The following is a 22,646-nucleotide window of genomic DNA, read 5'->3' on the forward strand; positions in this document are numbered from 1 at the left end:
CAAGTTGATACAAGAGACTAAATGGGCAGCTTCTGTCCAGAGGTGAGATGGGAAGGCAGAGAGGGTTAGGAGCTGGTTGAATGGACATGGGGAATCAGGTGGAAAGGAAGAGTGTGCTGTCACAGTATGAGGCGAGCAATTAGAGTCACATAACAATGTATGTATAAATTTTTATATGGGGAAAAAAAAATCCTCTTCTCAGAGCAGGGAGATTGAAGAAGAGGAGGGAAGGGTGTGGGGCATTAGGTGGAGCAGGCCACCGACCAGGGCTGCGGGGCTTTGCTCACCTGGCATATTGTTCACCAGGCTTCTAGTATCCATCTTCCCAGTCCTGTGAACCCAGGCTCCACGCTCACGAACCGTGTCGCTCTGAACTCGTTTCCTAGCCTCTTGGAGCACGATTTCCCTGCCTAACAGGGTTGTGGTAAAAAATAAATAAATCCCATTTACATTATTCATTTTTATGCAGGGCAAAGCCAAACGTAGAGCCTCCTGTTATGGATTGAATGTGTCCCCCCCACAATATATATTGGCATCCTAACCCCTGTACCTGTGGATGAGATGGCTCTCGGTGTTGTTGGAACTGGTGCTGAAACGCTCTTCTCTGACCACTGTGGTTTTCTGAGAGAACTTTGGGGCTGAGCAGGACTTTGAGCACAGCCATGGCTCCCAGGCAGTCGTGAGCCGGTGTGGGCCTGCGGGGAAGTTTTGGTCAGCAGAAGGTAGAGAGAGTCCTCCAGAACTCTGGGTAGGGGGAGCACAGGATCTGATTTGTGGTTTTGAAAGGTCCCCATGAGGGTCTCGAGGAGGTGGGTGCCGGGGGGAGGCAGTGAGGTGACTGGTCCCATCGTCCAAGAACTGGCAACAAGGCCAAGTGGTGCGGAGGAATGGGGGCTGCATTGTGACCCGGTGGTGCTGGGGCCTGCAGGGGCCTCTCCCCTCCCACAGCTTCCGCTGCCAGGGCTGGGCCCACTTGTGGAAATTGGGTACACCGTTGCCTCCTCCACCAGACTAGCATCTCTTTCGAGGGCAAGGCCTGGGTCTGATCCATCTGAGTAACCCCAGGCTTCTAGTAAATGTTGGGTAAATGAATTAGTGGGTCTGGTGAAGGGATCAGGGAAGACCTTACAGAAGAGTCAGGCTTTGAAGAACGTAGGGGATTTCACCCGCGGATGGAGGGGGCACGGCCGCGTGGTCAGACGGAACAGCTTGAACAAAGGCCCAGAGGCAGGAACCATGGGTTCAGAGAAACCACAGCTGCCTGCCCTGGCTGGAGGCCTGGGTGGGGAGTGAGGAGCGGAGTGAGAGGCTCGTTTCACCCCAGGGAAGCAGAGGACTAGAGAGACGGACGGAGAGGCCTGTTCAGCCCAGGGCAGGCACCAGGGCTGCCTCTGCCTGTCTCCTGTGTTAGAAATGGGATCATTGCAGGCGTATTGATCCCAGGAAACACTTGCTGATTTTTTTGCAAGAGGGGAGAGTGGTGTCAGGTGACAAGTATTCCCACTGTGTTGGGTTGCTGCTCTGTACCAGGCACCCTGCATGTGGCATCTCCTGAATCTCCACAACAGCCCCATGTGGCAGGGACTACCATTGGCCCCATTCTCCCCTTAAGGCAACGGAGGCCCAGAGGGGCTAAGGGACTCATCCAAAGTCTCACAGTTAGTAATAACGAATGCTGGGATTCGAACCCAGGTCTGAATCCAGAGCCTGACTCGAGGCGCCGTGCAGGGCGAGCAGTGTGTATGGGCCTGTGTAAGTGGCTCCTAAATGCAAAGACTGATTATCTGCTGGACAGAAAGCTTCCCAGGGCAGAGGCTGTGTCAGGATCAGCTCTGGTATCCCCAAACTCGGGCATCGTGTTGAATTGAATGGCGAGCGCAGTGTTGGGCATGGGGCGTGCCCGGGAGAAGGAAGCCAGGGCTGGGATGAGGCCCCAGGTTGGCTTTGCGTCTTGGCTGGGGGCCATTGTGCTCGCTGTGGCCATCTGCCTGCCACTCTTCCCCATGGCCTGTGGCTATGGGTCATCAGAGGTGTCCCAGGTGAGCTGGACATTGTGCCAGCTCAGCCCTGCCTGCACCTGGGCAGTGTTCCCTGGGCAGCCAGGTACTGGTCTGGGGGTCTGAAGACTCAGCTGTGGCTTCCTCCCTTGCTGGGAAGAACAAGCAGGAAGGGAAAGATGCAGATTAGCTGAGCTCCTTGCTCCACATCTACCTCCTTGAAGCCTCACAGCCACCTGCCAGGTAGGAGTTATCAGCCTATCAGTTTACAGTGAGGAAGTGGAGGGACAAAGAAGCCGAGTGGCCTGACTGGGGCGAGTGGCCTGCACTGGGCCACCAGCTTCTCACAGCTCACTGCACAGTTAGGCACGTGGCCTTTCGTTTGACAGAGCCAGGCTCAGTCCCACTCACTAGTCAGGTGACCTTGGAAAAGATCCTTCACTTCACGCCTCACTTTCCTCATCTGTAAAATGGGGTTAGTGATCCCTGCCCACTTACCATGCAGGGTTGTTAGGAGAAGGCGGTTGAGTGCAGATGGAAACAACAGACAAGAGAGTAAAGCCTTTTTAGAAAGTACTATTTTCACACACTTGCTCCCTCCCCAAAGTAGTTGGGTGTTGTTCCTTTTCACATCTTGGCATCAGCTAAGACGAGAGGATCCACTTCCTGTGCCCCTGTTGGTGTGTCTTGTCCCAGGCCCTGGGCTGGAGGCTGTGTCCAGAGATACAAGACGGGAGTGCCGCCTCTGAAGTCAGGGCGAGTGGGGCTGTCAGCCTTTTCCTGGCCTTGCTCACAGTCTCCACACAGTAATCATATGATGGAGGAGTGAGGGCCACGGTGAGTAGCCTGGACAGGAAGTGCTGGCGGGAGTCTGGTCAGGTTCTGGCCCTGGGGAAGGCCTGCCTTCTCTGGGCCTCCACTGGGTTGTACAAGCTGACCTACAACGGCTTTCCCACCCGCATGTGGTGGGGTGAGGGGAAGGCAGGGGCGCTGAGTTCCCATCCCTGGGGGGTTGCCCAAACCTCCTCTCGCCTTAAGCCCATACCTTAGTTTTTACCCCCTTCGTCTCTCGAGCAGGCCCCCTGCACGCTATGGTGCCTTCCCCTCGCTGTGCACTTTTGGGCTAGCCACTCAGCCTCACTGAGCCTCAGTTTTCCTTGTCTGTAACGTGGGCGGTAACCTCACATGGCTGTGATGTGCTCCATGAGGTGGCATGTATGGCATGCCCAGCCCCAGCCTTGTTTGCAAGAGGCCAGCTTTGGATGCAGGACAGCTGTGTGGTGGGGCCGCTGGCGGGCACCAAAGGAACAGTGACCCGGGTTTGAATCCTGTCTCAACCACGCACCGGCTCACAACTGGGACTCCCTGAGCCTCAGTTTCCTCATCAGTAAAGTGGGGACAAAAACAACACCTGCCCCGTGGCGCTGTTGAAAGAATCCTGCAGATCCTCGTACAAAGTGCAGGTGCTGGTGTTACAGGTGCCTGTGACCCTCACCTTCCATTTTCTGAGCCTCTTCTCCCTGGCAGCAGCACAGACTGCGGAGTTTGATGACAAAACAGTTTCTCCTTGAACTTGAGGGTGTCCCATGTAGTATTGCAGCTCAAGCCACATGTAGGAAAGGGCAGCGGTCTCCATGTGGCCCTAGAACGCACCAAACAAACTTGGAGTGAGGGTGGCACACGGCCGTGGCCTGATTCAGGTCCCTGCAGACCCCGAGGTGGATCACTGCCCTCAGAGCCCTGCTGCCTGTGAAGTGGGGATGAGTGGGGAGTGGGGGCAGATGGTGGCCTGGCTCCTGCTGACCGATTGACTGTGTTCTTTCCCCAGAGACTGATGGAGAGGCAGAAACGGAAGGCGGACATCGAGAAGGGGCTGCAGTTCATTCAGTAAGTGCCGGCTGGACCGCACGCTGGCTCTACCCTCTCTCGTGTTGCTGAGGCTTTGCCATCAGGCTTCTGTGCTGTCGGGGAGTCAGGGGTGGCATGAGCTAGGGAGGGGCCGGAATAGCAGGGGCCAGGGTGTGGATCCAGTTGTGAGTCATGAACCCCGCACTTCTTGTCCCTGGACCCTGCTTACCCTTTGGTCTTGTCCAGCACATCATTTTACCCTCACCCTCCACACATGTACCGACACTCCCTGCTTGTTGTCTTGCTTGCCTGCACACATCGTATAATGAATCAGTGCCAGTTACCAGTTGCCGTCAAGTTGATTCTGACTCAAGGGGGCCCCATTTGTATCAGAGCAGAACTGTGCTCCATAGGGTTTCCAATGGCTGTATCTTTGGAAGTAGATCGCCAGGCCTTTTTTCTGAGGCACCTCTGGGTGGACTTAAACTGCAGATGAGAAAACTGAGGCTCAGAGAGATTAAGAAACTTGTTTAAGGTCACACAGCTGTTGAGCGACAAGATTCAAACCCAGATCTGGTTGACTCCAAAACCTTTGTTTCTTTCCATTATGTGCGCCCACTCACACCCAGCACCCACAGGCCGTGCTTGTTAGTTCTTTGGTTTTTTTCTTTACGTACAGGATGATTTTACTACCCTTTATTTCTTTTTTTTGTTTATTGTTGTAGTTTCAGTGAAAGTTTACATTTCAAGATGGTTTCTCATACAAAAATTTATACATACATTGTTATGTGACCCTAATTGCTCTCCCTATACTGTGACAGCACTCTCCTCCTTTCCACCCGATTCCCCATGTCCATTCAACCAGCTCCTAACCCTCTCTGCCTTCCCATCTCACCTCCGGACAGAAGCTGCCCGTTTAGTCTCATGTATCTACTTGAGCTAAGAGACACACTCTTCACAAGTATCATTGTATGTCTTATAGTCCAGTCCAATCTGTCTGAAGAGCTGGCCTCGGGAATTGTTTTAGTTCTGGGCTGACAGAGAGTCCGGGGGCCATGCCTTCCGGGGTTCCTCCAGTCTCAGACCATTAAGTCTGGTCTTTTTACGTTAATTTGAGTTCTGTACTCCACATTTCTTTTGCCACCTTTTATTTCTTAAGTAGACCCTTTGAGACATTTATCATGATGCCAACGAAGCGAAGTATAAGCTTCGGGGCCCTTCACTTGCATGAATTCTTTTTGAGACCCTGAAAGGCACCCCAGAAATTCTGTGTTCATGATATTGTATTCTTTTTCTTAAACAGGACTTCCCAAAAAACTGGGATTTACCTCTACCTACCCTTTAGACGTACACACTCCCCAGTTTTGTTCTCTCACACAGACCCGTCAAACACTCCCGACTTTCCTCATCCATACGTTGTCTCCCCAAGTTGTCACCCCAAACCTGATTCCTTTTCACACACCCTCAGGATCTGCATTGCTCTCACAGAGTCTGTTGTATTCACAGGACACACACTGTTTCCCTCCTCAACTCACAGCACGGGCAGTTTTCCTGGCTACCTCCTAAGGGTGCTCACAGCCGGGCTAATTCTGGTAGGGAGTTTTGAGAGCGCCTGGAGCTTAGCCCCGTGTTTGTTGCTCCGTCTTCCTCCGCCCCAGGCTGTTCTCTAATCCAGCCCTCTGCCGTTGCCCCCACCAGTTCTCCAGTCTTCCTCAGCCTTGGTCAGCTGAGCTGTGGCCCACTCTTTGCGTGTCCTCACCGGTGACAAGTACTGATTTTTGGAAAGGTCACAAATTTTATTCAGAGAGCAGTCAGGTGAACAAGGCCACCCTTGTGAAATGTTTTTTGTAAGAATTCTGTGTCTTTAACTTAAGTCCCCGATTTCTGTGGAGCTGGACCTCTGAACCCTGTGGGCCTGGATCTGCATCTTGATTTTCCCACTTCCCTGTGAGCTGGAGAAAGTGCCACCTCCCTCACTGGGTCCTTTTGATAGCTCGAGGGGCTTTTCCCAAGGGGAATTCTGAGAAGGTTTAGAAACAGGGCAGCCTCCTGGGAACCCATATGTGGGCCTCCTTAGGGACCACTTTGCAAAACACAACAGTGGGACCTGCTCCTTTTTTTAAACATTGACTTCTATTGAGGTATAATTGACATCAGTGAAATGCACACATTTTAAGTGTTACAGTTGGTAATTTTTTAGTTTATTAATATATGTTTTTAAAATTAATATCTTATTGTGTTTAAGGTGAAGGTTTACACAGCACATTAGGTTCCCATTTAACAATTTCTATACAAATTACTCAGTGATATGGGTTATACTTTTCACAATGTGTCATCAATCTCATTCATTCGGTTCTGGTTGTGCCATTTCCAGTCTCTGGTTTCCCTGCCCCCTTACCTTCTCATCTTTGCTTTGGAGTCATTTTTGACCATTTGATCTCCTATAGATGATTTTTCTTAAAGAAGCATGGTGCTCACAGGTAATATTCTTAATTTAATGAGTCAGTCTGTCATTTAGCTGAAAGGTGACCTTAAGGGATAATTTTGGTGTAAGGTTTAAAGCATATCTCAGGCTAATAGTCTCAGGGAGACCTCTAGTCCCAACCAGTCCAGTAAGTCTGGACTTTGTTTTGTTTATTGTTGTAGTTTAAGTGAAAGTTTACATTTCAAGATGGTCTCTTACACAAAAATTTATGCATACATTGTTATGTGACCCTAATTGCTTTCCGTATACTGTGGCAGCACACTCCTCCTTTCCACCCCTGATTTCCCATGTCCATTCAACCAGCTCCTGACTCTCTCTGCCTTCTTATCTCGCCTCTGGACAGAAGCTGCCCATTTAGTCTCATGTATGTATCTACTTGAACTAAGAAGCACACTCTTCACGAGTATCATTTTATGTCCCACAATCCAGTCCAGTCCAGTCTTTTTCTGAACAGTTGACCTTGGAAATTGTTTTAGTTCTGGGCTGATAGAGAGTCCAGGGGCCATGCTTTCTGGGGTTCCTGTGGTCTCAGTCAGACCATTAAGTCTGATCTTTTTACTAGAATTTGAGTTCTGCACCCCACCTTTCTCCTGCTCCATCAGGGACTCTCTGTTGTGTTCCCTGTCAGGCTGGTCATTAGTGGTAGCCAGGCACCATCTAGTTCTTCTTGTCTCAGGCTTATGAAGTCTATGGTTTATGTGGCCCTTTCTGTCTCTTAGGTTAATACTTCCCTTGTGTCTTTGGTGTTCTGCATTCTCCTTTACTCCAGGTGGTTGGGACCAGTTGATGCATCTTAGATGGCTGCTTGCAAGCTTTTAAAACCCTGAGTCTGGACTTTTTAAGAATTTGAGTTCTGTTCCACATTCTCTCTCATTCTATAAGGATCCATCTATTGTGGCCCTGATCAGAACAGTTGGTAGTAGTAGCTGGGCACCACCTAGTTCTTCTGGTCTCAGGGTAGATGAAGACTGGTAAAAATTTTTTTTTTTTCCAGTTCAACTTTTTATAGGTGTACAACTCATTGACAGCAATTACAATCATCAGCTGTGCAACCCTACCCTTAATCAATGTGACATTTCCATCACCATTAGCCCCCTTTTCCCCCTCTCTCCCACTGCTGATAACCACTAATAAACTTTGTTCTCTATACATTTGTCTAATTTTTTTATATAAGTGAAGTTATACAATGTTTGTCCTTTTGTGATTGGCTTATTTTGCTCAGCACAATGTCTTCAAGCTCCATCCATACTGTAGCATGTATCAAGACTTCATTTTTCCTACTGGCTGAACAGTATTCCATTGTATGTATGTACCACATTTTGTTTATCTATTCATCTGTCAATGGGCATTTAGGTTATTTTTCTACCTTTTGGCTATTGTGAATAGTGCTGCAGTGAATATGGGTGTACAAGTCTGTTTGAGTCTCTGTTTTTAAGTCTTTTGGGTATATACCTGGGAGTGGAATTGCTGGGTCATACGGTAGTTCTATTTTTAGTTTTTTTAGGAACTGCCACACAGTTCTCCACAATGGCTATACCATTTTGCATTCCCACCAGCAATGGATAAAGATTCCGGTTTCCTCATATCCTTGCTAACATTTGTTGATTTCTGTTTTTTTAAATCTTAGCCATCCTAATAAAAAAAACAAAAAGCCAAACTCCTTGCCGATTGGGAGTGAAGTGGTATCTCATTGTGGTTTCGATTTGCATCTCTCTGATGGCTAATGATACTGAGCATCTTTTCATTTGTTTGGTGACCATTTGAATGTCCTCTTGGGTGAAATGTCTGTTCATGTCCTTTGCCCATTTTATGATTGGGTTATGGATCTGCTACTTTTAAAGTCAGTCTCGCTTTTTTTGCCTCATCCCTCCTGTACTGGTTTCTCACGTATATACTTGATGTGCTTAGTAAACATCTGTTAGGTACTTCCTGGGCACAGAGCTTTGTGGGAGCTATAAAGACATGTTGGACAAGAACCCTCCTTGAAGCAGCTGAAAATCCAGTTAGGGGATAAGAGGCTCAGGGCCAAGCAGAGGGAAGCTCCTGGGCTTTGGGGGATCAGGCTAGCCTGGGGTCAGCTCCCAACTCCACTACTCTGAGGCCTCAAGTAAAACTCTGCCTTATCAGCCTTGGTTTTCTCATCTCAAAAATGGAGTGAAAAGGCAGTATAATCCAAAGTTCTAGATGAGTGGTGGGTGAACCATCATTTCTTGGGCTGGGCATTCCGGGAAGGCTGCCTGTGGGAGGAGTGACTGGATCTAGAAGTAGGCAGGGTCTGGTCAGTCAGAGATGGGGATTAGGACAGTCCAGTCTATGAGCATGGAAGGGAACATTCCAGTTGGAGGGAGCTGGGGGCAGTGCTGGCACCAGCCAGGCTGGGGAGCGAGGTCAACTGGCTCATCCATATTTCTCAGGCACCTCTGTGGGGCACAGCTGTGTCAGGCAGGGATCAGAGGTAGTGAATTGGGACAGGTGGGTTGGTGCTGGATTGTACAGGACCTTGAACACCAGGCTAAGATGTTTGGGCTTCATCCTTGAGGCGCTGGGCAGTCATGGGCTTTGGGGACAGGATTGTGACCTATTGAAGATGAGTCTGATGCTGGAAGGGGAGAGGCTGGAGCAGAGGCCAGTTAGGAGGGTAGTGATGGGGACCAGGCAGGGCAGCACAGGAAGCAGGACTGGGTCTCAATCTCTGGCTGGTGGGGAGGCCAGTGAGAGGGTGGGACGGAGCCTGCTGTCAGAGCCAGGGATGCCTGCTTGCACCCATACAGGGTCTTCTCAGCATCTCCTTTCACCATGCCTCACTAGCGTAGACTGCTGTTTCTTGCCCAGGTGCTGGCAGCAGCTCCGGGTACCAGAAATAGCCAGCACTCTGGCCTGGCTCTGATGCTGACCTGCTGCGTGACCTTGGGCAAGTCACTGTCCCTCTCGAGTATCTGTTTCCCCCTCTGCGAAATGAGGGACCCGGAGACAACCCCCAGCTCCCCTCCCACCTGGGGCATTTAGCCTGAAGGAGGCGTCCCAGCTCTACGGCTGATGCTTTCTTCCATCCTGAGCAGGTGTGGTTTGGCCACTAGAGAGGGGAGGGTGCCAGACCCACCTAACCTGCTGGGTCTAGCATGAGGTTGATGGCTCTGAGTGTACCTGGCATTGGGCAGGGACAAGTGGCTTTGGAGGGGTGGGGGCTGAGGACTCCCCGTGCCTCCTGTGGGCCTGCAGTTGATGATTTTGGGTTGGGGGGTGGTGTGGAAGCAGTGGTCTTCCCCAAAGTCCAATTTAGGTGTTTCTTTCTTGACAAAGCTCAGAATTGCTGCCTTTCTCCCTCCCTCTGTCCCCACCTCTCCTGGCTGCAGAGTCACGTGGAGCCATCCTTTTTCTGGCCTTGAGCTGTGGCTGTGGCTGTGGCTGTGGCAGAGCCTCCGTCAGCCCTGCCTTGGCCAGAGTCTGATTGTCAGTCTTGCCTTTTCCAGCCTTGGGGACCTCCTAGGCCTGCCTTCTTTCTTCCCCTGACCTTGCCCCCACCTCACCCCTCATGTAACATAGAGGGCGCTTGAGATGCCTGCCCTTATTTTTCGGAGAGTATTGGGTTTGTGGCAGAAGACAGCTGGTTAGGCTGAGCTGGCCTGCTCTTTTCCAGCATCTGCTCCTGGGGAGAGCCTGGCTGCGAGCACCTTCTTCCAGCCCTTCCATTGTGAGTGGAAGGCCTGCACAGTGTTGATTCAGGGGGGAAAGCTGCTTGGCCCCTCACCCCAACTCACAAGGTGGTGTCTGAGGTCTGAGTCAGGGAGCCCCCTCCTGGCCGGGCCTCTGGCTCTGGGGCCTCCATGAGGCTGGGGAGGAGGCTGGGACCCCTGAGCTCTCCCAGACTTTGTGTCCCTGTCCTGTTCCTCCAGGTCGACACTACCCCTAAAGCAAGAAGAATATGAGGTGAGTGACACCTGCCGGGCTGGGGAAGGCCAAGGTAGGGGGAGAATGTGGTGGGGGCCAGCAGCAGGGCTGGGGCTGGGTGGAGAAGCCCCCTGAGCCCCTTGGTCCCCTGCCCCCGGCAGGCCTTCCTGCTCAAGCTGGTGCAGAACCTGTTTGCTGAGGGCAATGACCTGTTCCGGGAGAAGGACCACAAGCAGGCCCTGGTGCAGTACATGGAGGGGCTGAACGTGGCCGACTACGCCGCCTCCGACCAGGTGGCCCTGCCCCGGGAGCTGCTGTGCAAGCTGCATGTCAACAGGGCTGCCTGCTACTTCACCATGGTGAGCCCGGCGCCCCGTGGCCACCCACTTGCCCAGTGACCTGGGCCCAGGCCCCATGAGCCTGTGGGCCCAGGGTCGCCTCCCTAACCTCCTTCTGTCCGGATGTCTTCTCAGTACTCCGAGGCTCTCTGCTGCACAGCAGACTTACCTGGAGAACTTTTTAAAAGGACTGATGGAGAATAAAGAGTTTTAAAAAATGGTGCTGATGCCCAAGCCCTCCCCTGATGAATTGAGTGAGGGTCGTGGGTGGACCCTGGCATGGGGCAGTCTGCGGGCAGTCAGGGCTGAGAACTGCTACCCTTGTGTCTACTGTCCTTTCTGCAAACCCCTGACTGCTCTTCCCTCCTGGCCTCTTGCACCTCCCACCCCACACCCTCAGTGTCTCTTCACTTCTTTCTCTCCAAGCCTCCAGCTTCTCCTCCGCTTCTTAAACCCCCAGCGTCCCCTCCTTCCCTGTCCCACTCACACAGGGACCCAGTCATTCATCAGACCCTGAGTGAGGCACTGTTGTAGGCTCTGGGTAGGGGTCCAGTACCACCTCTGCCATCCAGGATGGAATGTTCTGGATAAATGAGTCTACCAGGTGCCTGAGAGCTTAGCCCTTCCCACTCTGGTCTGTGCACTGAGCTGCCTTCATGATTCCACTGCCTTTTAGTCCATGATGTTCTGAACCAAAGGCCAATACAGAACTAGGTGTGTCTGAGCAACCAGGCTCATCACGAAGGCCGCTCTCTCCAGTGCATCCCTTTTACCCAGAAACACAGATGCCCTTGATCCGGAGTCTGACTCCTGCGCTGTTTCCCTGCGCTGTTTCCCACCTCCTCCCCTGGGCTCTGAGCCCCATCCCTGACCCCAGCATCCTCTGTCTGCAGGGAAGGGAGGCTGGTGGCCAGTCCTAGGTGGAGGCAGGAGGCCTGGGAGAGGGAGGGGTCACAGGTGCTGACTGGTGGCTGCTTGATCCTCTCTGGCAGGGCCTGTATGAGAAGTCGCTGGAGGACAGTGAGAAGGCGCTGGGCTTGGACAGCGAGAACATCCGAGCGCTGTTCCGTAAGGCGCGCGCGCTTAACGAGCTGGGCCGCCACAAGGAGGCCTACGAGTGCAGCAGCCGGTGCTCCCTGGCCCTGCCCCACGTGAGTGCTGCTCTGGCCCTCCTCTACTCACATCCGTGCTGGGCCGGGCTCTGAGTCCAGGCTCCGGGCCCTCTGCTCTGGCCCTCACTTGGGCCAAGCCACCACGCCTTTCTAAGCCCCCGAGTCCCCCTCTGTGACATGCAGTTGCAGATACCTATTTTAATACCAGCTCTGACTGTGTGCCTGGCCTTGCTAAACTGGCTTTGTGTGTTTCACCTTACTTAATCTTGCAGCAACTCTGTGAGGTGGCTGCTATTATTTGGTCCATTTTAAAGATGAGGAGAGTGAGACACAAGGAGAAAATAACTTACCACAGCTAGGAGGTGGCAGAGCCAAGATGTGAATCCAGGCTGTCTGATTCCAGAGCCGTACACATCACCCCTGCACTCTGAGAGGACAGGCCTGCAGTGAGGAGTAAAGGGGGTGACCTGTGTGCCCGGGACCTGATGTGGGGCTGTCACTGGGTGGGGAAGAGACAGTGGGAAATGACCAGTAGAGAGCCTTACTTGTCCCCGGCCTGCCCACAGCTGGGCACATGCCCCCTTCCCGCTTATTCATCCACTTAACAAGAATGTACTTAGTGCCCACACTTGCGCCCTCAGGGACCCACAGTCCCCTGAACTTGTACAGATGGAGGGACCCCAGGGTCTAGGCCTGGCTCCACAGCTGACCCTATCTGTTACCCTGGGCAAAGCTCTTCCCCTCTCTCCAAATCAGCTCCACATCTGCAAAATGCTGCTCCAGCTTCATCCCTGAAGTCATAGGAGTGAAAGGGCTGTGAGAAGGAGTCCTTACTCTCTGTGACATTTCAGTCTCCCACGGTGTACTGTTGTTGGTTGTCATCGGGTCGATTCCGACTCACAGCGACCCCATGTGTGCAGAGTAGAACAGCTGCATAGGGTTTTCAAGGCTGTGATCTTTCAGAAGCAGATTGCCAGGCCTGTCTTCCAAGGCACCTCTGAGTATGTTTGAACTACCAACCTTTCAGCTAGTAGTTGAGGGCTTAACCTTTTGCACCACCAGTTGAATTTTAGAAATAAAAAGATAGTGTTAAAATCAAAACCCAAAAACTATTCCTCCCCACCAGAATAAATAAATAAATAAAGCAAAAGCATAGTTCTTGTCCCAGCCGCACCAGGCACTGGCTGTGTGGCTTGCCAGTGTCACCTCCAGGGCCTGGCTTCCTCATCTGTGACATGGGGCTGGCAGTGGTACCCCACACAGGGCCGCACAGGGATTCTGGGAGTGCTGACCCAGCCCAGTCTGCCTGTGTCTTGCCTTCCCCAGGATGAAAGCGTGACTCAGCTTGGTCAGGAGCTGGCTCAGAAGCTAGGGCTGCGAGTTCGGAAGGCGTATAAGAGGCCTCAGGTAGGTGGCTCTGGGCCTGGGGGCAGATTAGGGGTGGGTACCGTTGGGAGAGGTGGGTGGAGGGTGACTAGGGCCTGGCCAGGATGAGGGGAGGGATGACAGGTGACCCTTCCCATCCTGCTTTGTTGGCTGGAAGCCCTGGAATGACTTTGAGAACCTTTGGAATAGGAAAGAACAGCCAGAGCTTCCAGCTCACCTTAGACACCAGCTGTTAAAGCTGCTCCCTCCGCGGCCCTGCCCGACTCTGACAGACCTGGTGGAGATGCCTGACACTGGTTTCATTGACACTGGTGTCCTTCAGCCTTATGTTCTCAGATGACCCCTGTGTGATGCGTATTTGAAATGCCAGTATCTTGTTGGTTTGTTCAGATCAACATGTATTCGTTTAGCACCTACCGTGTGCCAGGAAGCTGCATGTAGGAAAGGGTGTGACTCAAAAGTCTGCTGCGACCTTGAGCAAGTTATTCACCCATCAGCACCTTGGTTTCCTCATCTGGAAAATGGGGCAGTTACGCCCATCTCCAAGGGCTGACGGGAGATTTAAATGAGAGGCTGTTTGAGATTCCACCTATTGCCCTGCCTGGCACACAGTAGGGGCGCTTCGATGGAGGCTGTCTGCCTGCGCCACACAGATGGAGGAGGAGAACACCCAGATCACACCTGGCACCTGCACTTGGGGGCGGGACCCAGAGAGCAGGATAGATGGCTCCGGCTGGCCTGGGGCAGGGAATCTGGAGGGCATGGTGTACCCCAACTGCCTGTGACGGGCCCTCTGCTGCCCTGGCTGGTGGGACCTGAGCATCCTTCCAGAATCTTCATCTCATCCTGCTTCTCTTCGATTTTTGGCAGGAACTAGAAACCTTTTCTCCACTCAGTAATGGCATGGCAACTGGCATGGCAGATCAGGTAGGATGGGGGCCAGGACCCCAAGCCCCTTCCCCACCCCCACTACCAACCTGTTATCCATCACGAGGGCTCTGGATTCACTCTCTGGGTGTAAATGACAACCGGCGGTGGGTCCAGGGGCATCAGGCTGAGGGTTGGGCTCCATGCTGTCCTCGTCCCATTGCTGTGAACCAGCCATGTGTCTTGGGAACAGGGGGTGACTGGCGGCCTGGACTGGGCTCCGGACTCATAGCTCTGGGACCCACAGCTCCCCCACCTCCCCAAGAAGTGGCTCCTGTGACTGTAGTAGCAAGTATGGGATGGGCCGTGGCTGCTGTGGCAGAAGTGGTGGCTTCGCTCGCAGGCCCCCAGCCAGGACGAGGCCTGGGCAGTCTGGTCCCAGTTGCCTCTTTCTCCTTCTTACCCTACCCTTCCTGCCCTATCTCAGAGGCCTTTCTGTAAGTCCGTGCCTCCGGGCCCCACTCATGCCTCACTCTGCCTCGAATGTCTCCCCCACCCCACCCCGCCTTTTCTCTCCTTTTCATTGTTGGAGGTCCAGTGGAAGTACCCTCCTCACTGAGGCCTTTCCTGCACCCCTGCCCCGTCACTCCCCTCCCCTGTGGTGTGCTGCACAGAGGTGGGAGGGGAGAGCTCAGACTTTGGACTGTGACAGATAAGGGCCAACTTGACCAGGTGCTGGCTGTGTGGCCTCGGGCAGGTCCTTTGTCTCTGAGCCTCAGCTTCTGAATCCTTGAAATGGGGGTGTTCTGTCCTTCAGCCAGGGTAAAGGAGGAAGCACTCTGTCACCTGAGAATAGGGACCTCGTCAGGGCTGCGATGGACGGTAACTGCTGATAGCTGCAGTGATTACCTCCCCACCCCCAAGGCCATGGCCCTTGTACTGCCCACTCAGGCCTGGCTCATCCTGGGGGTCACAGCAGGCTCAGCACACACATTAGACTCCTCACTCACCGCATGGGACCTGCTCACGTGGACTTTGAGGAACTCTGGAAAGTGAGGGACAAGCCATAAGATCCCTGATGGAGCCTGGTGGCCAGCTGCCTTGTTGTACGTAAGGGAGACTGAGGCACAAGGTGGAGAGGAGATTTGGCCGGTGCCACACAGCAAGGTTGCTGCAGGCCTCCTTCCTCCAGATGCTTTCCAGCACTTTCATTTGTTCACTCAGCAAACTCCCACCAGGCTGACCCTGGTGGAGCATGCCAGGCCTGGTGCAGCCCTAACCCTGGGCACCAGTGCCCCTGAGCCTTCATCTCCTCCCTTTCACGGGGGCCATTTCTTGTGTTGAAGGTCTAAAAATCATGATGGAAAGTGCAAGCCATTGGGCAGGTGAAGTGGCTCTGAGTGCTGTATGTGGCTCCACCTTGTGCCTCAGTCTCCCCTTATGTACAACGAGGCAGCCGGCCACCAGGCTCCATCAGCTTTCCCACCTGTCAGCCTGACCCGCCCTTCCCTCCTCTCCACAGGGAACTTCCAATGGATTGGGGTCCATCGATGACATTGAAACAGGTAGTGTCCCTGGTGCAAGGGGACGGGGGAGCTGGAGCCCAAGGGAGGTCTCAGCCCCTCGCCCCAAGACCCCTGGGAGGTCAGGCACATCAAGCCCCTAGCGCCAGACCTGTAGATGGAGGCTTCTGAGGGGCGCCCTAGGGACTCCCTGAGGCATGAAAGAAAATGAGGGGCTGAGGAGCAACAGCTGCCCTCAGGGAGGGAAGAGCAGTTCTCTAGGCCAGCCTTTGTCTCCGCTTGACTGGGAAGTCCACCTCTCTCAGCATCTTCTCTTCTCACTGGCTTATAGGAAGGGGCACATTTTTAAAGTGTCCCTTGGAGAGAGTGTTGCTTACCCCAGAGGTAGGAGGCAACAATCATGGATGTTCTGGCCCTGAGCCAGCCCCTTGGGGAGCTAGTGGAAGGCTAAGGGACCCTCTCCTGTTCTGGGGCTGCCGTCCTTGACTGCGGCTGAGTGTCCGGCAACGGGTAGGGCTAGGGGCAGGCAGGATACCTGGCAGGAGCTGGGGGGAAGAGAGAAGATGTTGGAAGAGGACCCCAGGGTCCTGGGATACCTCCCCCTTCCACCAAGCAGGACCCTCTGCAACTGCTGAGCCCACTCCCCCCCTCCACAGACTGCTACATGGACCTGCGAGGTTCTCCGGCCCCCCTGCCCTCCAGCCCCACGATGCCCCTGTTCCCCCATGTTCTGGACCTGCTTGCCCCCCTGGACAGCGGCAGCAGGGCCCTCCCCAGCACCGAGAGCCTGGATGACTTCTCTGATGGGGACGTCTTTGGTCCGGAGCTGGACACCCTCCTGGACTCACTGGTGAGTGTGCCGCTGCCCTTCTCCTTCTCCCCTGGGCTCCCCCCAAACCAGACTCCGTCATATTCCTCCTCATATTCACGAGGGGTTGCCGTGTCACAACTAGGGAAACTGAGGCCTAGGAAGGGGACACAATCATGAAGCTGCAGAGTGTTCAACCAGATGGATTGTGAAGGCCCCTGACTTCACCTCACTGGACGGGCCTGGGGCTGAGGGCCGGAGCCCAGAGTTCCCGATTTTGCGTTCCCCTCTGACCCCTCCTCTCTGTCCCCCCCCCAGTCTCTGGTCCAGAGTGGCCTGCCTGGTAGCGGCCTGCCCAGTGAGTTGCCCCAGCTGATACCCGTGTTCCCCGGTGGGACCCCACTGCTGCCACCTGTCGTGGGCGGCTCTGTGCCCGTCTCCAGCCCACTGCCCCCTGCCTCCTTCGGCCTCGTCATGGACTCCTCCAAGAAGCTGGCCGCCTCCATGCTGGATGCCCTCGACCCTCCAGGCTCTGCTCTGGACTCCCTGGACCTACTGCCATACTCTGAGACGCGGCTGGACGCCCTCGACAGCTTCGGGTCAACCCGCAGCTCCCTGGACAAGCCCGACTCTTTCTCCTTGGGTGAGGCCTGGGAAGCAGGCCTCCACCTCCCGTGACAGTTTGCAAAGTGCTGTCAGATCAACAGTCTCTGGGGGTTTCCCTTGGGAGGTGGAGGCGCTCCTGGTTTGCAGACGAGGGTGCTAAGGTTCAGAGAGGGCAAGTAACTCACCTGATGTCATTTAGTCCCTGACTGTGGAATTGGGACGGCCACCCTGGCTGCCTCTGCCAAGCTGGGGCCAGGACCACGTCTGTGCACTCCTGTGCCTCCTGCAGCTCAGCACTGGCAGTGGGGGCCGAGCCTGAGAGTGGGGCATCTTGTGCAAGATCAGATGGAGCCGAGCTGGGTCATCCAGGATGCCAGAGCTCCCGGCTGGCAAGGCTGGGACCCCCACAAGGATGATCATGAGGCATGGGGAGGGCATGAGGCCTTGTGCTCCCAGCACCACTTGGCCTGGGTGCCAAGGACCCAAAGAGGAAGCAGACCCATGTGGGCCTCGATGAACTCGCTGTGGGATAGTCAGACATACTTAGAGCACTCAGCTGAGAGAGGGATCCCTGGGCTGCGGGAGCCCAGAGCAGGCCTCCCCAGCTCAGGATCAAGGCTTCCTGGAGGAGGTGATGGCTGAGAGGGATCTTGAAGGAGGGACCCCCGTTTGCCAGGCAGAGGGAACTGTGTGAGCAGAGAGTGGACTAGCATAGCAGTTGGCCAGAGGGGCAGGAGGGTGGCGGCTTTGCAAAGCATGAGGCTGACCTTGGAGGACCTGTAAGCCAAGCCAAGGAGCTTGGGCTTCATCTTGAGGGCAGTGGGAGGTGGAAGGTTTTAAGCAAGGAGTGGCCATGCTCAGACTCAGGCTTGTCTGTCCCAGGGCAGTGGCCATTGGGGTAGAGAGGGGATAATTGGGATGGGCCTGAGTAGGGCAGGCTGGGTGGCCTCGGGTGGCTTCTCTGAATTGGAAACACGTAAGGAAAAGCCCTGGGATGGTCCCTTGCGCCCTCCAGAGCCAGGCAGGTGACCCCTGTTGTTCTCCCTGCCCAGAGGAGACCAACGCACAGGACCATCGTCCCCCAAGTGGTACTCAGAAACCAGCCCCCTCGGTGAGTGACTTGGGTGGGATCTGTGACTAGGCCCCTCATGCCCTCCTGGGGGTCGGGGGAGAGTGGTTATGGGTTCCAGGATGTGGGGGTGAGCCCTCTGCATGGGTGGGTTAGGAAGGGTCATAGAGTGCCCCCTGGTGCCCCAGGCCGGCTTTGGTGGGCCCAGCCACCCTCCAGTACCCAACATGGCCGACCTCCTCCTCTCACAGCCAGAGCCCTCCATGCCCAACACTGCCCTGCTCGTCAAGAACCCCTTGGCTGCCACCCATGAGTTCAAGCAGGCCTGCCAGCTCTGCTATCCCAAGACAGGTAAGGTCATGCTTTCAGGTGCCACACCCTCTGCCCAAGAGATACCGAGAATCACAAGAGTTTAGAATTCCAGAAAGAGAATCCTAGTGTACTCGCCAGAGGTTAGTGCAGCAAAACAGAAACCACCCCAGGTACTGTGAGCAGAAAGGATGCAGTATGAGAGTTAGACATCTTCAAAACTGTTGGAAAGGCTGGAGAAGCAGAAGCCAGGAGGCTCCATTGGGCCTTGAGGCCACCTCCCCACCAGCCGAAGACCAGAAGTCAGGCTATGCTGCCCTCACACTGAGATCAGGAAGCTGCAGGAAACTGCTGGCTGCATCAAGGTGGCCCTACGGCCCACAGGCTGGGAGCTCACAGTGGCGTGCAGAGTCCATTTGGCTACTGCAAAAACACAACTGCTGAAGCCAGATGAAAAGCAGCCTGTGCTGCTCTCACATGAGGGCATCTCACTGGGTGAGCTTAAGCCTTACCCAGAACCCAGGCAGCAAAGGAGTCTGGGAAATGTAGTTCTTGGCTTCCAGGTCCTGGGAGTCAGGGTGACGAGAAGCACTTCAGAATGGAGGCCCAGAGCCAATAATCAATATTCAACACATCTGTTGTTATTAGGTGCCGTTGAGTTGGTTCTGACTCATAGTTACCCTGTGTACAACAGAATGAAACACTGCCCAGTCCTGCACCATCCTTACAATCGTTGCTATGTTTGAGCCCATTGTTGGAGCCACTGTATCAGTCCATCTCATCAAGGGTCTTCCTCTTTTTTGCTCACCCTCTACTTTACCAAGCATGATGTCCTTCTCCAGGGACTGTTCCCTCCTGATAACATTTCCTAAGTAAGTGAGACGAAGTCTCGCCATCCTTGCTTCCAAGAACATTCTGGCTGTATTTCTTCCAAGACAAATTTGTATGTTCTTTTGGCAGTCCATGGTGTATTCAGTATTCTTCACCGATACCATAATTCAAAGCCATCAATTCTTCTTTGGTCTTTTCCTTATTTATTGTGTAGTTTTCACATGCATACGAGGTGATTGAAAATACTATGACTTGGGTCAGGTGTGCTTTAGTCCTCAAAGTGACGTCTTTGCTTTTTAACACTTTAAAGAGGTCTTTTGCAGAAGATTTGCTCAAGGCAGTACATCATTTGATTTCTTGACTGCTGCTTCCATGGGTGTTGATTGTGGATCTAAGTAAAATGAAATCCTTCACAAGTTCAGTCTTTTCTCTGTTTATCATAATGTTGCTTATTAGTCCAGTTGTGAGGATTTTTGTTTTCTTTATGTTGAGGTGCAGTCCATACTGAAGGCTGTAGTCTTCGATCTTATCAGTTCTCTTTGCTTTCAACAAGCAAGGTTGTATCATCTTCATATCACATGTTGTTAATGAATCTTCCACCAATCCTGATGCCATGTTCTTCTTCATACAGTCGAGCTTCTCAGATTATTTGCTCAGTGTTATGGATTGAATTGTGTCCCCCAAAAATGTCTGTCAACTTGGCTAGGCCATGATTCCCAGTATTGTGTGATTGCCCACCATTTTGTCATCTAATGTGATTTTCCTGTGTGTTGTAAGTCTTACCTCTATGATGTTAATGAGGCTAGATTAAAGGCAGTTATGTTAATGAGGGGAGGACTCAATCTACAAGATTAGGTTGTGTTTTAAGTCAATCTCTTTTGCGATATAAAAGAGAGAAGCAAGCAGAGAGATGGGGTACCTCATACCACCAAGAAAGTAGTGCCAGGAGCAGAGTGCGTCCTTTGGAACTGGGATCCCTGCGCTGAGAAGGTCCCAGACCGGGAAAAGATTGATGACAAGGACCTTCCACCAGAGCTGACAGAGAAAGCCTTCCCTTAGAGCTGCCGCCCTGAATTCAGACTTCTAGCCTACTAGACAGTGAGAGAATAAACTTCTGTTTGTTGAAGCTGTCCACTTCTGGTATTTCTGTTATAGCAGCACTAGGTAACTAAGACACTCAACATACAGACTGAATAAGTATGGTGAAAGGATACCACCCTGACGCACACTTTTCCTGATTTTAAACCACACAACATCCCGTTGTTCTGTTTGAACGACTGCCTCTTGACCTGTGTACAGGTTCTGCAAGCATAATTAAGTGTTATGGAATTCCCATTCTTCGCAATGGTACCCATAATTTGTTATGATCTATGTAGTTAAATGCCTTTGCATAGTCAGTAAAACACAGGTAAACATCTTTCCGTTATTCTCTGCTTTCAGCCAGGATCCATCTGACATCAGCAATAATACCCCTTGTTCCACGTCGTCTTCTGAATCCAGCTTGAATTTCTGGGATTTTCCCGTCTTTTTGAATGATCTTCAGCAAAATTTTACTTACAGGTCATATTAATGATATCTTTTGATAATTTCCGTATTCTGTTGAATCACCTTTCTTTGGAAGGGGCACAAATGTGTATCTCTTCCAGTCTGTTGGCCAGGCAGCTGTCTTCCAAATTTCTTGGCATAGACAAGAGAGCACCGCCACTGCTGCATCTGTTTGTTGAAACATCTCAATTGGTATTCTATAAATTCCTGGAACCTGGTTTTTCACCAATGCCTTCAGTGCAGCTTGGACTTTTTCCTTCAGTACCATCGGTTCTTGATCATATGCTACCTTCTGAAATGGTTAGACATCGACCAATTCTTTTTGGTACAGTGACTCTTTATATTCCTTCCATCTTCTTTTGATGCTTCCTGTGTCATTCAACATTTTGCCCATAGAAACCTTCAGAATTGCAACTTGAGGCTTGAGTTTTTTCTTCAGTTCTTTCAGCTTGAGAAATGCCAAGCGTGTTCTTCCCTTTTGGGTTTCTATCTCCAGGTTATTGTACATTTCATTATAATATTTTAATTTTCTTTTCAAGCTACCCTTTGAAATCTTCTGTACAGCTTTTTTACTTCATCATTTCTTCCATTCGTTTTAGCTACTTGACGTTCAAGAGCATGTTTCAGAGTCTTTTCTGGCATACATTTTGATCTTTTCTTTCTTTCCTGTCTTTTTAATGACCTTTTGCTTTAGACTCTCAGAATTCTAGACTCTTAGACTCATGGCGTTCCATTTATCAGAATCCCACAGCCCTAACATTTTAGAATGATTTTCTCCTGGCATCCCAGTTAATCTTAACCCCAGTTAATTTTTAACTGCTAAATTAAAACTTTTAGCAGTCTGGAATTGATAATGTCGGGGGTATCTGCGTTGACAGGAGCTTAGAGGTCATCTTGTTGCTATTGTCCACCCCTACAGGAACCCCCCGCCCCCGCACACACGTTTCATTGCTCAGACCCCAGACCCGCTGGGGCATGGGACAGTCAGTAGACTTGTTGGAGGGCTCTGTCCCTGAGGAATTCCTTCCTTGAGTGGAACTCAAACCCGCCTCCCCATTCTGAGTGTCCCCACTCCCTTGCTCCTGCGGGGCTGACGAAGGCCCTGTTAGTTGATGCATACCTGGCAATGGCCAAGCCAACGTCACCTCGGTTCGCTACGGGCTATTTCTTCTTGGTTTCTGAGACGTACAAGGTCCTCCCCAACCCTTGCCCATTGTCCAGGGAGAGGAGGCCCTTGGTCAGAAGATTTGAGAGGACTAGAGAAGGGAAAGGAGTGGGAGAGGGAGCATGAATGCAGACATGCCATCCTGGGGCAGGAAAGGGAAGGGGATACTTACAGGGGCTGCTCGCAGCCATGTGCTATCTTCACAGTTCTCTGGAGAAACACTCAGATGGTTTAGGCTCACTAGAGTCAGTGGTGATAGAAAGGGGGGGATGCTGTAATGGGGCTCCTTGGAGGGGGCCTCCCCTCAACACAGGCCCACAGCCTCCCAGGCACATACAGCAGAGGAGGGTGTGGCAGGGCTGGTGGGAGGCCCAGGTGAGGGGAAGTGGGTTTTCTGGCTGGCATGGGGGCTGATTCCCCCCAGCTGCTTCGGCCAGCCAGCTATGATGCTTCACTTCTGTTTCTGGAATCACATCCCTGTCCACCCTCGCCCACAGGCCCCAGGGCAGGAGACTACACCTACCGTGAGGGCCTTGAGCACAAGTGCAAGCGGGACATCCTACTTGGCCGGCTCCAGAGTGCTGAGGACCAGACCTGGAAACGCATCCGGCCCCGGCCCACCAAGACCAGCTTTGTGGGCTCCTACTACCTGTGCAAAGGTGGGTGGGCAGTGGCAGGGGTGGAGGGGCTACCCGCCCCTCTGCTCCCCATCACAGCCTCTGAGGGAGACAGGGTAGGTGGTCTGCAGCCCGCTTGGTACTCTGGGTGTACCACACAGCCTCTGAGGGAGACAGAGCAGGTGGTCCTTAGCCTGCTTGGGGCTCTGGGGGTGCCTCACAGCCTCTGAGGGAGACAGAGCAGATGGTCCT

At 52.9% G+C, this 22,646-nt stretch overlaps 1 protein-coding gene across 1 annotated transcript in view; it reads left to right on the plus strand.

Annotated features, from left to right (window-relative positions):
• The window catches only part of ZC3H7B (zinc finger CCCH-type containing 7B), a 55,621-nt gene that overhangs the window by 18,581 nt on the left and 14,394 nt on the right, over positions 1-22,646 (plus strand). Inside the window, exons 2-13 of the mRNA XM_004373897.2 lie at positions 3,826-3,884; positions 10,224-10,257; positions 10,380-10,577; positions 11,549-11,707; positions 12,995-13,075; positions 13,925-13,981; positions 15,444-15,486; positions 16,101-16,294; positions 16,571-16,895; positions 17,911-17,969; positions 18,179-18,278; positions 22,275-22,436. Coding sequence (XP_004373954.1) covers positions 3,832-3,884; positions 10,224-10,257; positions 10,380-10,577; positions 11,549-11,707; positions 12,995-13,075; positions 13,925-13,981; positions 15,444-15,486; positions 16,101-16,294; positions 16,571-16,895; positions 17,911-17,969; positions 18,179-18,278; positions 22,275-22,436 — 1,465 coding nt within the window. The 5' untranslated portion in view covers positions 3,826-3,831. The remainder of the gene's footprint in view (positions 1-3,825; positions 3,885-10,223; positions 10,258-10,379; positions 10,578-11,548; positions 11,708-12,994; positions 13,076-13,924; positions 13,982-15,443; positions 15,487-16,100; positions 16,295-16,570; positions 16,896-17,910; positions 17,970-18,178; positions 18,279-22,274; positions 22,437-22,646) is intronic.

Source organism: Trichechus manatus, unplaced genomic scaffold (assembly GCF_000243295.1).
Source record: "Trichechus manatus latirostris isolate Lorelei unplaced genomic scaffold, TriManLat1.0 scaffold00027, whole genome shotgun sequence".
Lineage (NCBI taxonomy): Eukaryota > Metazoa > Chordata > Mammalia > Sirenia > Trichechidae > Trichechus > Trichechus manatus.